At 52.9% G+C, this 15,328-nt stretch overlaps 6 protein-coding genes across 6 annotated transcripts; 2 read left to right on the top strand and 4 right to left on the bottom strand.

The window, feature by feature from the left end:
* Window positions 1-711: 711 nt before the first annotated feature.
* Window positions 712-1,406, bottom strand: J4E92_003743 (uncharacterized protein; the record flags this gene model as incomplete). Its single annotated transcript, XM_051495139.1, has 3 exons — window positions 712-796; window positions 848-1,000; window positions 1,078-1,406. The coding sequence occupies 3 exons, from the start codon at window positions 1,404-1,406 to the stop codon at window positions 712-714; spliced, it is 567 nt and encodes a 188-aa protein (XP_051354158.1).
* A 2,395-nt stretch (window positions 1,407-3,801) lies between these two features.
* Window positions 3,802-5,247, bottom strand: J4E92_003742 (uncharacterized protein; the record flags this gene model as incomplete). Its single annotated transcript, XM_051495138.1, has 1 exon — window positions 3,802-5,247. One exon carries the CDS (start codon window positions 5,245-5,247, stop codon window positions 3,802-3,804), a length of 1,446 nt encoding a protein of 481 aa, XP_051354157.1.
* A 713-nt stretch (window positions 5,248-5,960) lies between these two features.
* J4E92_003741 (uncharacterized protein) lies at window positions 5,961-7,580 on the top strand (the record flags this gene model as incomplete). Its single annotated transcript, XM_051495137.1, has 1 exon — window positions 5,961-7,580. One exon carries the CDS (start codon window positions 5,961-5,963, stop codon window positions 7,578-7,580), a length of 1,620 nt encoding a protein of 539 aa, XP_051354156.1.
* A 277-nt stretch (window positions 7,581-7,857) lies between these two features.
* On the bottom strand, window positions 7,858-8,937 carry J4E92_003740 (uncharacterized protein; the record flags this gene model as incomplete). Its single annotated transcript, XM_051495136.1, has 1 exon — window positions 7,858-8,937. One exon carries the CDS (start codon window positions 8,935-8,937, stop codon window positions 7,858-7,860), a length of 1,080 nt encoding a protein of 359 aa, XP_051354155.1.
* A 1,108-nt stretch (window positions 8,938-10,045) lies between these two features.
* Window positions 10,046-10,645, top strand: J4E92_003739 (uncharacterized protein; the record flags this gene model as incomplete). The annotated part of the gene is made up of 1 exon (XM_051495135.1): window positions 10,046-10,645. One exon carries the CDS (start codon window positions 10,046-10,048, stop codon window positions 10,643-10,645), a length of 600 nt encoding a protein of 199 aa, XP_051354154.1.
* Window positions 10,646-10,881: 236 nt separating this feature from the next.
* Window positions 10,882-14,737, bottom strand: J4E92_003738 (uncharacterized protein; the record flags this gene model as incomplete). The annotated part of the gene is made up of 3 exons (XM_051495134.1): window positions 10,882-13,900; window positions 13,950-14,484; window positions 14,605-14,737. 3 exons carry the CDS (start codon window positions 14,735-14,737, stop codon window positions 10,882-10,884), a joined length of 3,687 nt encoding a protein of 1,228 aa, XP_051354153.1.
* Between the last annotated feature and the right edge of the window lie 591 nt (window positions 14,738-15,328).

The raw sequence follows: 15,328 nt of genomic DNA, 5'->3' as shown, positions 1-15,328 counted from the left end.
CTGAACCTAATTCAACAAGTGCATTTTGCATGCGTGCGGGTGGGTCACTCCGCTTGGAAGTGGATCGTTACATAAACACGTAAAAAAAGATGAAGCAGCTATCTCAAAGAGATCCTCGTGACTGGCGAGCCGTCCGTCCGTCTGTCACATGATATGATGAGTTCATGACGCCGATCCAAAAGCAGTCCATTTCCCAAACCAAGGAGACGAAAACAGAATACGCAGCCTTGCTCAGTACTTCATAGCCGCCGTTGGAACCCCACCTTCCAGTCTTACACGTCCGACGAATGAGCAAGCGTACCAACTTTCCAGCTCGCAGCTCGCCTCTGGCCCGTCGACCGTTGGCATGGACCACGCCAGCGCCGCACTATCCGAGTGCCTTGAGTCGATTGACAGCTGCCATTCGCTGAGCGCTTGCATCGAACAGCGGGCCGGTCCGCGGTATATTTTTGGGAAAAGAAAAGCCGGCGTGTGGGTCGCTAAAGCAGCGAGGCCGTCTGCCGAGAGTGGATCGTGAACGACAGTTCGCGTTTTGACCTCTACCGTAAGCGGTTTGGAGACGTCCTGAGTTATAAAAGAAATGATGAAGTCGATGGTATCCGTAGAATCGTAAAGTGAACGTATGCCGCCCGTGTTTTGAGAAAATCCGAAAAGTTGTATGGTTGTATCATCCACAGGCCGTAAGGCGAATATTGTAAGAAGCGCAAAGAACTAGTAGTCAAGAGGTGCTGGGTATCGGCCTTGGGCGGTGCGGAACTGCTCGGGGTACTTTCGCGCCGCACGCTCGTTGAGAGAGCTACCAAATTGTCAGTCACGCTGTTCAAGCTTAAAGCCGCGGTCAACTCACTCCACGCGTTTCTGTGTGTATTGCAAATCTCTCTGGACGTCTTTCGCGGCTTTCATACCGTCTGCGAAGCTCATGCGTGCGCCAGCTAGTCGGCGCTGAGCAAGTTGTTGCAGTTCGAGAAGCTCGCGATGCTTGGCGTTCAACTCGCCAGATCTGCACGTTGTGTCAGTTCCGCAAACGCAGACGAATTCGCGCGAACAGTCGCGCGGTAATATGGTTTTGGAACTTACGTTTGTGCTTGCTTCGCTAAGCTGCGGTCTAGTGGCATTGGGTCGAATGAGCCGTTTACACGGCTGCCCATGTAATCGAGAAGATCTACGCTCGCAGAGCCACTGCTCGAATCGTAGTCGCTTGCGCTACCGGCGTAGTTGCTGGAAGTCGCCGACGGCTCGTAAGAAGGTACGCCGGATGTTGTGACGCTGGATGGAGCTTCAGGTGGTGATGCTGCTCCACGTCCGTAGCCATGGTGTTGGGGCGGGTAGTAGAAGCCCGGCTTCTGTGGCATGCTGATCGGGTAAGAGGATTGGGGCAATTGGTAGAACGAGTGGGTGGCAGCCATTTTGGGTAGCGTTTGGATCTCTGATGGGTGTTGAGAAAAGGTTGGATAGTGTGTCGGAGCGAGGCTCAAGTTGTATGATAGCTTGAGTGGTTGATGAGGCACTGGAGGTGGCTCAGGACAGGGCTTGAATGTGGTGCAATCTAGTGATATCTCTAAAGAGGTGAGTGAATACAGAAGCAGAAGGGAAGCTCGTAGGGCCTGTGAAAGGGCCTCTTTTTATACCCTTCAGCCAGAGACGTACTAGGAGCATGCTGGTCAACGGGGCAATGCTCTGACCCCTTCATGCCGGCTCAAGCTCGCGACCCCGCCCTTGTGGTGATAAAGGTGCATGGTCTTACGTCCACTGAGGTCTGTTTCCGCTAGAGCCGGCTTGATGAGCGTCATTTAGACTGGGCTGGATGAGTGTCCTTGGCCGTGGACGGCAGCCGATCCACGATGCCTCGGAGCGATACTGGATGCTAAATGTGCCAATTGGCCAGGACAAGAGACTAGTGGACAAAAGGGCCAGCTCGTATCAGCATAGAAGGTTCAGCGGAGCGAATTGGCGTGCAATGGCGAAAGGTCGCGTCTGTGGAAGCAGTACCGTCGATGGCCGGCATCAGTGCGTTGCTAAAGGCAGCAAGGCAGAGTAAGCGCAGCAGACGCAGACGCCAACGCCGTGTAAAAGCAGCGCCGGTGGAGCTATGTACATGCATGGGTAGTCTGCCGGACGGCCATGCTAAGTGTTGTCAAGTTGATGCGTTGGCTCGACAGCTGCCAGCGCCTTTGAGCATGCAATCTGGAACGGGATGCGGAGGATCAGACATTGCATGACACCAGTGGCGGGGATTGTTTGCACGCAACTGTAGGAGAAAGATTGCGCGCGCCGACATGCAGCGCAATGGGAGGACGGCATTTCCTGGGAAAATGTCATGGTCACGGCCATGGAAGGTCGTGGAGGAATATTCGGGTCCTAGCAGTAGCCCCGCCTGCTCTTGCCCCTCGTTGGGTCGGTGCGTCATCCTTGCGAGCAGCACGACCGACAGGCCCTTTCACCGGCAATTGGCCATGGACGCGAAGACGACGCCTGACTGCAGGACGCACTTGGCTCTTGATGCCTGAAGCCGATGTGCAATCCCTGCACTGCGTAACCACGCACGACACCTCACACACACCCGTACACGTTCCAATGGCACGTCAACCATAAAGTAAGAGCATATCTAGTGGCGGTGAAGGATTCTGTCTAGCTCCAGCCCATGACATGTGATCGGCTCGGTATGCGCCTAACGCCCTTGCATATACCGGCCAGCCATCTCTGGTGTGGCGACTGCCACTACGCGACCGTTTTGGGTAAGCTACGACTTCGGAGAGTCCGCATCATGAACACGGAAACCCTTTTGATGATTACAACCCAGAACCGATGACAACTACTCGGAGCTTCATATTGCAGTCACAGTCAGCTTGTACTCATACGACCCGCTGCACTGGTGCCTCGATGGCGTTTTACGAGCCGATCCGGTATCACGACTCTCAAAGACAGCCATGTGAGCTGCGCGAGGTCGCTACTCGAAGTCACGGTCGTACAAGATTCCCGGTATCTGGCTCAGCCACGGACCCAGTTCTCGCCAATGGAGCATTGTATCAGTCTTCCGAGCCACTCATATGCAGGAACTATGCGCCGAACCCGGTATGCAATGTCGGTAACACTACACTATTAGCACAGATGCGCTACCAGGATGCTCTCCAGAAGCGCGACCCGTTGTTTGGGCTTCGTTAGGCACGGCGTTCGGGTGGCTAGCTCTCAGTATGACACCTCGGCGATCATATCCACGCGTATGGGCTGACGCTCGCCTATGCTCGCTGGTTACAGATAAGGTCACTTTGACAGCGGGAGCCACTCAGAGTCGCTTGCAGTGGTGGAAGCTTGTCGGTCGGGGAATTGATGCACCTTGGGCACGGGTCTCCCGGCATAGCCATGGTCGTTGCTGACATAGTTCAAGACAGTCTCGAGATCAAAGCCTCCTGACACACGGGGTAGAAAACGTTGCTGCTCATAAGCTGTAATCATTCCTCAGATCTTCACATCGCACTGCGAAATCCATTCATACAAGTCACACAGATGAAGTTCACTTAGGTTGATTGCACTGACAAGCAATCTTGCGTCTTCCACATGATTAGAGCTCCCATGATTACGATGAACCGGACTGGGGGTTGCAAAAAATCCGCATTCTAAAGAAACCTCATTCAAATTTCCATCTTCCTCGTAGCATACGCTATCTTAGAGACTACTCACACTAGATTACAATAGTGTGTATGCAGCGAACCCTGCAAATGCGACACGCATTGTTGCCAGCCCTCGTGCCCGCCGCGTCCAAAAGGCTCAATCAAATAACAACAAGCCCGTCAAATAGGCCCTTCAAAGAAGCCCGGTACTGGGCCTGGGGGGCAAAAGTAAGTGGCGCGGTTCTGAGCTCATCCACGCTTTGTGGCGGTCCGAGTCTGAAGACGATCGTGACTCCCAGTACTCATCTGACGACCAATCCGGCACCCAAGCCTCCACCTCAATACCGAGCTCTTGTAGACGGCTAATGGGGCCTCCGGCCCAGTCCTTATCAATTGGGCGGCCAATTTCGTCTAGCGTAACCTTTCGTAGTTCAGGGAAACCACCGTGGTGACGGCGCGCAAAAATAATACCATCCGTTATGTTCCAGATGCTGTCTTCCACGTCGTCGAGACGAGTGATGACCAGTTCTTCTAAAGTGCTAGGCAGTATATCGCCTACCTCCGCCATTGGTCGTTCTTCTGAAGGACCTGTTAGTAGCCAGTGGGGCAGTTCGAGACGACGTAGCTTAGTAAAGCTGCTGTAATCTGCATGATCGAGTTTTCCAACGTACCATCGATCCTCACAGCCCTTTTCTGATATGCGCAAGGCCAAGCTGTCTAGTGTATCCGTCAGACTCGAAAGCTGCTCTGTGACGAAATGATAAAGCGGCTCGTCTAGGCTATCGTTGTACATCCACTGGTCGTACAAGCTGTCTTTGACCACCTTCCTGTATTCCTGTGGGCTATCTCGGTCGGCTTGCTTCACTATTACGTTAGAGAGCCAGATTTCCAATACTTTGAGAGACGAGAAGCGCGAGAGGAAATCGTCGGTCTTCTCGGGATCTTCAGATTTGAATTGAGAAGTACACATGTCCCATATGAGTGTATCGATAGAGGATGTAAGGTTGTCCGGGACTTTAGTGTCTTCTAGAAGGCGGCATCCGCGACCTATGTGCAGAACCTTGAGCGATGGTAACTCACACCAAGACCACTCAAAAACTTGGGCGTTGAAGTGCAGTTCTTTGAGCTTCGCCAGTCCCTCGGGGTACGATGAGCTTTGAGGCCCAAAGATCATCTCAAATGGGCTGATTGCATCCGTATAGCGTTGATAATCGTATTCGTGGCGGTACGATTGCTCTTCAGCCAATACCTCAAGCTTCAATACCTCCAGCTCAGACGTCTGCTCTAGGATGAACCCAACCAGGGCGCATTCGTTGACTTGTCCCAGTGAAGAGTGAGGCTCGAAAGGCCCTTGAGGAGACATCAGCGATGGCTCGACAGTAACCATACGATCTTCTGGATGTAGTTCAAGACTACGTACAATCTTTCCTAGACTTGGATTTTGGACCAGAATGTTTGCTAAAGCTGCAATGCCGCTGGGTTCGTCAGGTAAGGTCCGATCGGGGACGCGGACGGCGCGCCAGAGTATATCTCGAGCGACGGGCTCCATCTTTTTAGAGACCAATGCTAGCGAGCGTAGACTCTCGCGATCTAGATCAGACGCAACCTTGATGAGTAGTTCGTTTGGGAGCTTCTCCATCGTTGAGTTTTCGATGTATATCCGATGGTAATGAGAAGAATTGGTTCTCGATCCAGGTGTGGAGGTCACTTGAGGTTATGAGAGACGATGAATAGGGAATAGAAAATTTATGTCTGATATACTTGGAGGGTTACAGCAGACCTCATCGTGAATGCGACCACTGACAGTAAACGCGTGGCGCTGTTCGCAAGCAACACCTCTTCGCCGAAAACAGTTTCTGATAAAAAATATTCACACTGTCAGCTCAACTCCTCATCATTGTAGGTTCGACTCAAGTGAATGCGAGTGCAGCAGGATGGCGGATTTGGATGTGTCTTCTCCAAAGTGGGGCGGGATTCTCCACAACACGCTAACGCGGGTAAATTACCCCGAGCTCGAAGTTGGCGTCATTGCTGTCTCTCACAACAGCCGCAATGACTCTCTAGCCATTTTGACGTAGTTCCGAGGAGGCCTTATGTTCATTCGTGTAATGGCATATGAGTGGAGAGGACAGGTGGTGGTGGCGCCCAGTTGACACGGTGAACGACCGAATGGCGCCCCGCATCTTCTTCCCGCCATCGCGGAGCAACAATAGCGAGCGAATACAACTGCCGAGCGTCACGTTGGAGTCTGTATGATCGCCTAACTCCGGTGTTGTGAGTACATATCATCGTATACATCCTCGCCAACCCTCGAGAGTAGCAGCTTCTATTCACTTATGCGACTTAGTTAACATGGCACTAGATTCCCTCCTTCACCTGCCGCCCTACCTATGGCTTTCACTAGTCCTCGCAGTACCCCTCGCAACGCTCCTTCACGATGTCTGGGTATGGCTCCGAATGCCTCCAGGACCCACACCTCTCCCGTTCCTCGGCAATAAGCATCAGCTACCCAAGTCGAAGCCCTGGATCGAGTTCCAGAGATGGTCCAAGATATACGGTCCCATCTTTACGATATGGATTGGCCGCAAGCCTACAGTCGTCATATCCGACCCGAACATCGCTGTCGAGCTGATGGAGAAGCGGAGCACGAAATACTCGTCGCGACCACGTATGGTAGTCATGGGTGAGATACTATGGGACAATGCTAGTATACTAGTACAGCCATATGGTAAAGAGTGGAGTGTGCGAAGGAAGTTGCTACACCAGGCCATGACTCCCAAAGCTCTGAGGCTATACAAGCCGGTACAGACCGCAGAGGCATCACGATTGTGCTACCAGCTGCTCGAAAACCCTGCGAATTGGGAGAAGCTGCTGGAGCGCTTCACTTCCAGTATCGTATTCTGTGTCGCATACGGACATCGCATCGACTCGCTCAACGCCAACGTCATCCACCAGCGCTTCAAGTTCATGCATGTCGCGGCGTCGCTAAACGTACCTGGAAAGTACCTCGCCGAGTCATTCCCTATCCTCAAACATGTTCCAGATGCGCTGGCACCTTGGAAGGCAGACATAAAAGCACGTGGTCGCGAGGAAGCAGCTGCGAACATGGCTCTGGTGGATGTCGTGCGCTCGGATCTAGCGAGAGCAAGAGTCCAGGGTGACGATATCCCAGATTCGCTGTGCAAGCTTCTTCTAGAACTACGAGAGAAAGAGCACATCCCGCTGTCGGATCGCAACTTCTCCTACATCCCAGCATCTCTCTTTGGCGCTGGATCTGATACTACGGCATCGACTCTATGCACCGCCTTCCTGGCATTGGTCACACACCCCGAGAGCTTGCATGCCGCCCACCGTGAGCTGGACACTGTCGTTGGCGCGGACCGCAGCCCCATATTTGAAGACGAAGCGAGCCTCCCATACATTCGCGCTCTCGTCAAGGAAGTTCTGCGCTGGCGTCCTGTCGCAGTCTTGGGTGGCACACCCCATGCATCCACAGAAGACGATCGTTATGAAGGCTACTATATCCCTTCTGGCACCACCGTCTTAGGAAACTCATGGGCCATCAACCTAAACGAGGAGTACTATCCTAACCCGCACCACTTCGACCCCACGCGCTTCCTCGACGAAGCGCTCGCTGAACGCTCAAAGGCTCCCACACCACTTACGGGCAAACCTCATCCGGCGAAAGCAGGGCACTCTTCGTTTGGCTGGGGAAGGCGCATCTGTCCAGGTGCCAACCTCGCGGAGAACAGTTTGTACATTGCGTTGGCGAAGATTCTGTGGGCATTCGATATCCAGCCCAAGGAAGGGGTCAAGTATGATACTTTTGCGTACACAGAGGGTTTTAACATCCGGCCGCAGAAGTTTAAGTGTGAGATTCGCGTCAGGAGTGAGGCACATAGGCGAGTGTTGATGGGAGATTTGAAGGATGCTGAGGGTATTCTAGAGAAATTTACGCCTTTCCAAGAATAGTCAGCTAAGCAGAATTAAGCAACGGACGTGTTGAAGAGCGTGTGTAGTACTAGGTTGATAAATCGTATTCAATCGTAAGATCATATCTATCTCTACTTAAACTACATATCCAGACGTAGCAAAGTGTGACAAGTGCCGTGTCAATCGTTCTGTCCCAAAACGAAGTCAAATCCATGCCACCCAGTATAACCCATATCCGAGTCAAAGCTCAGGATCTCAAGACCAAAACGCCGTCGCCATGCAGATAATCCAAGATGCCGTACAACTAATCCCAACTTTACGCTCCGAACAGGACAGCAACACCGACTGCCAAGACGACAGCCAGTAGACTTCCACTCTCCTTCACACCAGCACCAGTGCTCTGCACCAGCGGTTCTGTGCTCAGTTGCTTTCTTCCTTGCGCACCACTAACACCGTTCGCGCGATCTACACTCGCAATCGCGGGTCCCACGTTGAAGAAATCTACCATAACAAAGCTGGCCGGCTTTCCGTAAACAGTCGTACACTCTTGTACAGCCTCACCCAAGCTACCAAAGCCCGTCTCGGCATTCGTTACGTTCGCATACGTCTCGTTGGGCGACTGGATGCCAAACAACTGCGTCTCGTACAAGAAGTGGTTCTGCAGGAACATGCGACCGGATTCGAGGGCCGTAGACGGGTTTCCAGCGACGGCGGAGGGGCGAGACGGGTTGCAGGAGTAGTTTGAGGGTGAGATGTTCTCAAAGTCGTTCTCGAACACGTAGGTGAATTGGTCCATGAGGTATGGGAACTCCGCGGAGGGCTCATCCAGGCTAGCGACGAAGGACATGAGGCGCGTGTTGTTGCCGATGAGCGTGTCGAGCGTAGGCCATGTTTGCGGCACGGTGCTTTGGTCTGGCGGGCTGTAGGCGAGCTTGTCGAGACCGGAGGAGGAGAAGACGCCGCCGAGGTCGGCGGGGGAGGCGTTGTCCGAGTTTACGAGGATGAGCGTTACGACGTCGTTTGTGTTGGCGTCCATCCAGGTTTTTATCTCGCCGAGCCAGCTTTCGAGTGTGCCGGCGTCGAGGAGGTCGCAGCTGCTGTGGCACAGGTGCCAGGCTGCGTTGCCACTGTCGTTGGATTTGTGGACTTGGCCGGTGAGGAGGCGCACGCCGGCGTCGAGTTGTATTGTTGTGTTGTAGTAGTGGTTTCCGGATGTGGAGAAGGATGTCTCTTTGTTGCGGAGGAAGGGCGAGTTGTGTGCGCCTAGGTAAGTGATGTTGTTGTATGGCCGCGTGCATAGATCGGGTGAGTTGTTGCATGCATTTTGTGCAGAGGCGGGTGTGTAGAGTAAGGGCAAAAGAGCCGCAGCTTGGAGTAGTATGCTTCTTGAAAACATGTTGTGTGAGTTGTGTGTGTGATAGTCCTTCTCTTCGTACGGTATAGTAGCCGTTGGTCGTTGTCGTCGTCAAACGGAAGTCGTAAGTCGTATGCAGGGAAAGATCAAGCAGTCAATCAGATACTCCCAAACAAGGTGAAGGTCAATATCGCTCGATGTATAAAACCGTTGTAAAAAGCAAAATGAGTTACTCCAGAAGCATCAGACCCTGGGGTCACATATGCTATTATACCATTACGCAGCAGTCGTCTCAGCCTAGCCACCCAGACCCGTATACAGTAATCATTTGCAAACAGCTGGTAGCTGGGCCCCAAGAGAAAAAAAGTGGCGCACTACCAACCATCAAACTGCCACAAACTGCCACAAAGAGTGGAGCCACGCGGAGCATTTTCACAAACGGCCTCTTCGTACTCTTGCACAGCCCGCGCAACGACGCGGACAAACTGGTGCAAGAGTTTCAGGCCTCGTCACCCCCCGGCCAACCGAGAGCCGCCGCGACGCAGTCGAAACATGGGTTTGATGCATTAATTGGCGACATCGGGTTCTGGGAAGTCCGTTGCTGGCGGGACATGGCCGTGGCAGACGACCAAGACTGCCGTGGGAAGGGCGTTACGCGTCCGCGCGCGGCATGGTGATGTCAGGTTGTCCGATTTTCCATGGACACGACGATCTATTGTTGGAGTGGCGGGCTGCGGCTGGTGGCTTGGCACGTGCATCCGGCTGCACTGGCTCCCGGTAGCGTCGATCTGCTAGCCCTGTCGCGTTATCGTGTGTTGATGATGATGGCAGACGCGATGATGAGCAGAGAAGGGATTGAGATCTACAGCTAATTAAAAGTAAGTATGAAGCATATAGTAGCTTCGACGTCTCTCTCGTCGGGCGACTGAGCATCGCAACACCATCGCGACTTCTGCGCGCGGAACATCACACCACACCGCTGCCCAACCAGCCACGTCGAAAAAAATCCGTTGTCCCTCCAACCTCATCGACCGCCAATTCATCATCATCAACACTCGCCAATCGTCATCATCCTCGAGATACCCACAAAATCTCTCCAGATTCCACGCGTCCACCTCCACAAACACCGCCAATCACCAGCCGCCTCACCATGGTAACCCTCCGCGCTCCATCGTCCCTGCCGTCTACCGAACCGTCCCCCTCGCTCGCACCACCTACTTTGTCATGGCTATCGGGCTCCTGGAATGTAACCCACTCCACGCTTCCTATGTGGAAGAAGTCGCGCAACGTTCGCATTACCTACACGGCCATTCCCGACACGCAGCCCGCGCAAATCGACGACGTCGTCACGTACCAATCCCTGGGCTCTGAGAAGATCAAGACGGTGCATGGTGTGGATAAGCCGTTTGACGTACCGAACACGGGCTCAGCGCCAGATGCAGAGGGTGGTGACGGCGTAGCGAGTCTCGGATACAACTGGCGTGGCAAGGGATGGCTGGTGATTGCGACGAGCAAGTGGGAAATACTGGGCTATGGTGATGAGGAAGGCACAGGGAACGGCTGGGTCGTGACATACTTCGCGAAGACCCTGTTCACGCCTGCGGGCGTAGACTTCTATTCGCGGAACGGCAACCTGACGCCTCAGACGGTTGAGGGTATCAAGGCCGGGCTTGCTGGACTGGGTGGTGAGGTCGCAAAGTTGGCAGGCGAGGTGTTTGAGGTCAAGATGGATGGGGACAGGAAGGACTAAGCATGGAGAATATGATGGAGTGATTTGCACATTCAGCTATATACCCCGGGCATGAGATGAGGCCCATCCAGTTGTTAACACGAAGGTACTACAGTAAGATAGCAACCCCTTGTACTAAGCTGCCATAACGTCTAAAGTACTCCACCCACGTGTGCTACCTACGAGGATACATACTAACAAAAAGTTAGCTAAAGATTTTGAAATGTACATGTGACGGCTTCTTTACCTTGAGTCGTTCAATCGAGCAGATTGAAAGAGGGACTTGCAGCACTCGCATGCGCCCGGCTCGTCTGTTGGTTAGGCTCTGGCTCAATGTCGAGTTCCAGGAGCAGGTTTGTGTTCTTGGAAACAGGTCCTGCTTTCACTGGCGACATCTCGATAAGCCTGCCGTCTGAAACAGAAATGCCAGTCTGGGGTGTAGATGTCCTACGGGCGTGGTATTCGGCCTCCTCTGCTTTCATCTTTGCAAAGGCTCGCGCGTCATCTTCCTGGACACCACCGCCATTAGCGTATACATCCCACTGCACGGTACTGCAGTCCGATAGCCCTGGAGTCGTCATGCGTGCAGTGAGTGTGTCGGAGCGCACAGCACGTCTAGAGGTCGCAGGCAGCGTGTCTTCGAGCATCAAGCTTCGCGTGTTTGGCCGGGCTCCACGAAACGACATTGCCCCGTTTGCTGGTTTCAGCGTTGATTTGACGCCTCCACTGCGCCGCTCGCACATATGGCACTTGCAAGGATCGCAGCACTCCGCGACGCAAGGATGACCACAGGCCTCGACACGCTTGGAGCACTTCTGTGTGCAGTTGATCATGTCGTGCTCGAAGGGGTGACATGGGTACGGGCAGCGATGACCACACGGCAACGAGCCTTCGCACTTGATGTCGCAGCCGCCTTTGATGAGATCGAAATCTTCGGGCACTTCGCACCATATTTTGCGTCCGTGATTGCGGCATTTCAGCGGGAACTGATAACCCACGCGTCGCTCTTGACCTGTAGCTGGCTTGGACTTCTTGTTTTTGAACATGATATCAACCACAGAAGCCCACGTACCACTCTCGCAGGCTAGAAGCTCTGCGTTCCCGAAGATGTAGAAGCCACGCTTCGCTCGAGAAAGCGCGACGCAAGCTCGGTTTTCAGAGCTCAGGAAGCCAATGGAGTGCTTGTGATTCGACCGCACCAAAGAAAGAAGGACGATGTCGTTTTCCTCGCCCTGGTAACTATCCACTGTGACAACCTGGATGCCGGGGTACATTCGCAGATTCGGATGAGCCCTTATGTCTCGGAGGATCTGCTTGCGTTGGCCATTGTAAAAGGTCAAGATGGTAATCTTGGTGGCATCTACACCGTTGAGGACTAGGTAGTCGAAGAACTGAACGATCATCTTTGCCTCAGCTGCGTTTACGGCCGACATGTTGGCGTCGCGGGACTCTTGCCACTCATGGCAGAAGAAGAAGCTGTTGTTGCCGCCCATGCCCTCGACTGGGGGACGATTATCGAGATTTTTCACGCTCTTGTGATCCTTGAGCGTATCCTGGTAGATGGGGTACAAGAGACGTCGGATCTCTGGAATCATACGACGTTGTCGTGTAAGTGTCTCGAAAGCGACGTTATTCCAGACTAGACGCTCGAACAATGACAGGTTCAAGAAGTATGGCTCGTCTTCGAATGCACGTACTTGGGTGTGCGGTCGCAGCTGTTGATGATCGCCGACCAGGATAAGATGTTCCATGCTTGGAAAACAAGCAGCAGTGACAGGTGCCTCCAGTGTCTCGGCCGCTTCCTCGACGATACAGATGCGTGGCCGAAGAGCGCAAAGTAGAGCGCGATACTTTGCTAGACCAGTCGTAGTGCAGCCGATGATGCGTGCTTTGCTGAGAACCCGCACGTCTTCTTCCCACATGCCTACCTTACGTTGGAAGACTGCTTCTTGATAGCCTTTAGCAATCTTGCGGATTTCAGTAGCAATCAGTTTCTTGGCGCTTCGCTTGAAGTAGTTGTAGATGGTGCCGCGCTGGGTAACGGGAATCATCGTCAGATCGTCCGTCTTCCGCAAGATGTTCGCAATATCGGCATTGTTCAGCGACGCTCCAGTGCCTTTGTAGTTGTCACGTAGCAATACCACTTGTCCATGGAGAGCTTCGATATCGTCGTCATCCTGAGCCACGGCTTCTGCCTCGAGTTCCTTCAATTGCTCGACCTCCAGGTCTTCTTCTTCGTATCCCCAGTCGAACTGGTCTGGCCCAATCGGACGATCGCACGGAGTCAGACATCTTCCAAGCCATTGCTCCATCAATATTCCTGGACTATCGGTCAATGAACCCCCCATAGTATACTGTGAGTCCATTTCGAGCGATTCGGCCTGCTCCTTGGTCATCAACCCCAGACTCTGCAAGACTTTATGATCGAGAGGTCCTTTGTTAGCTTCCAGAGGTGCCAGTAACAGCTGACACTGAACCGTCAGCTTCCTCAGTGCGATAGTAGCTTGAATCTTCTGACTGCCTGGCTGTTTTTGCTGGGGTAGATCCTGGCGGACTTCATACAAAGTTCGCTTCTTGATCTCCTTGTCCTTACTCCTGCCTCCCAGTCGAATGTAGTTGGGCTCGAACTGTGATGTATGTCTGAGCAGCTGATCGAGAGCGTGGTTTGTCTGTGCAGTAACAATGATAGGGGCGTCATCTCTGCGCAGGTTATCGCGGGCGATCTGCAGTGCCACGACAGACACGAATGTCTTTCCTGTTCCCGGAGGGCCTTGCACAATAGCCAACTCGCTTGTCAACATCCGTTTCAAAGCCTTGCTCTGAGAATTGTCGAGGGTGTGCGAGGACATGGTAGGCCAATCCTCCAATACGTTAATGTTTTCGTATGCTGTGCTCTCCTCCATGCTGACGAGGGAGCTTAGATTGACGAAAGGGTTATGCTTGATGTAACGTGGAGGCTCAACCTCCTGTTGGACATGCACCAGATACTTCGACAGCGGGAACGGCTCTCTCATGAGATGCTGAAGAGCAAGTAGAGTATGTCTGCTGGCTTCGAAGAAGCTGCTCCGACACTCCACCATGATCCATTTGCGCATTGGATCTATCTCTTGATCCTCCGGACGCGCGAAGAAGAGATCGATCTCAGGCGGATTTTGCTCTAGCGCAGATATGGGGCGGGCTGCGACTACGGCAAGAACGCATTGGGTTTGAAAGGCATCGTCGGTAGGCGACAAGGCAACAAGGGTTCCAGTTATCAATCTCTTGGACTGCTCCCATCTGCATTTGTTAGCCAGTACCCAGCATTAGAACGCATGCCATGGCTTACCGAATATGCTTCTTGACTCGGCTGAGTGAGAAGGCAACACGCGTTGCGAGTCCTCGCGGAGAAAATACCAGTGATGTGATATAGACGGGGTCATAAATTCCAATACTCTGGTCGCTGTATTCCGCCTCATCCTTGAAAGGTTCTGCACGAACCTCGCCAATGATCTCGCGGAGTGATCGGACTGCATCCTCTCGTAGAATGTCGTACTTGGTTCCCAAGTATTCTTCTTCGTCCTTGTATGCACCTTCTGGCTTGTGTGGGCGAATGGTTTCGTCAACCTCGATGAGTGCCTCGTTGCCGTTCTTGATATCAGATTCTGGGCGTGATATTTCCGAGGGACTAGGGATCTCGGGCTTGTCTAGCCATGACCCGCCAGCGACTTGAAGCTTGGCTAGCTCGAAGTACTCACGTATATCGTTGTTGGGCCTGGGCCGTCCGGACCTGGGAATGTCGTCGTGGGGGATGTAATTGGGTTCGGAAAAGCTGGAAGGCATGCCTCTGAACCGCTCCGTAAGGTCGGCATTCACTTCTTGATCTAATTTGATTTTAGCGTTGTTCATTTCGATTTCTAGTAAAAGCGGAGGTAAGAGCTCTCGGGAAGACGTATGCGGAGCTGGTGTTGCTGCCGCGAAACAGGATACGAGACAAGACTTACCTTCATACTCCAATGTTTCCAGAGTTGCGTACGCATTGTTGTTTTGCGGTGCTTGCGGGTTTCTGTGAGAAGCCGTGCTGCCGGTTGCCCATTGGTTGGCTCGCTTTGAGCTGAGACGAGCGCCTCGCCCCATGTTTGATCGTGATTGTTCGTCAACGAGTGGATGCAATACGTGCTGAGATATGAAGTGATAGACAGTGGCTGAAGATGCAGCCCTGGAGAGCTATGTTGTTGTGGCCTGCGACGTGAAGCTCGCGCGGTGAGATGTAAACATGCAGTCGCCGGTGAACGTGAGGAAGGTGCGGTCTAGCCACGGCAAACGAATCGCTCACCCAATCAAGCAACGCTCCAAAATACACAAAACTCGAAGCAAGCGCGATTGCGAGATGAGTGAGGACAAGCAACTGTGGATTCAGAGGTGATGCTGCCGATGAGCGGGAAAGCAGCGCTGTACAACCATGCTGAGAACTGGGACTGTAGAAAGACGTGCGCTCTTAAAGACTGATTGGAAAACGTCAAGTATACTGTGGAAAGTACGATGTGACTGGCTTATGCTTTGGATAGACACGAAAATTACTGAATACTTTTAGGGTAATGCTTCGGGTTCACAACTAGAAAAGCCAGTCATACGTCGTGCTGGTATTTGATTCTCGGCAGCATGATTACATCTTTTGACACAAATCGAAAAAATCGCGGGTTTTGTGAGCAAATCCATTTAATTGGG

Source organism: Alternaria infectoria (genome assembly GCF_024043175.1).
Source record: "Alternaria infectoria strain BMP 0036 chromosome Unknown scaffold_5, whole genome shotgun sequence".
In the NCBI taxonomy this organism is placed as follows: domain Eukaryota; kingdom Fungi; phylum Ascomycota; class Dothideomycetes; order Pleosporales; family Pleosporaceae; genus Alternaria; species Alternaria infectoria.
This window is presented reverse-complemented; position numbering and strand designations above follow the sequence as displayed.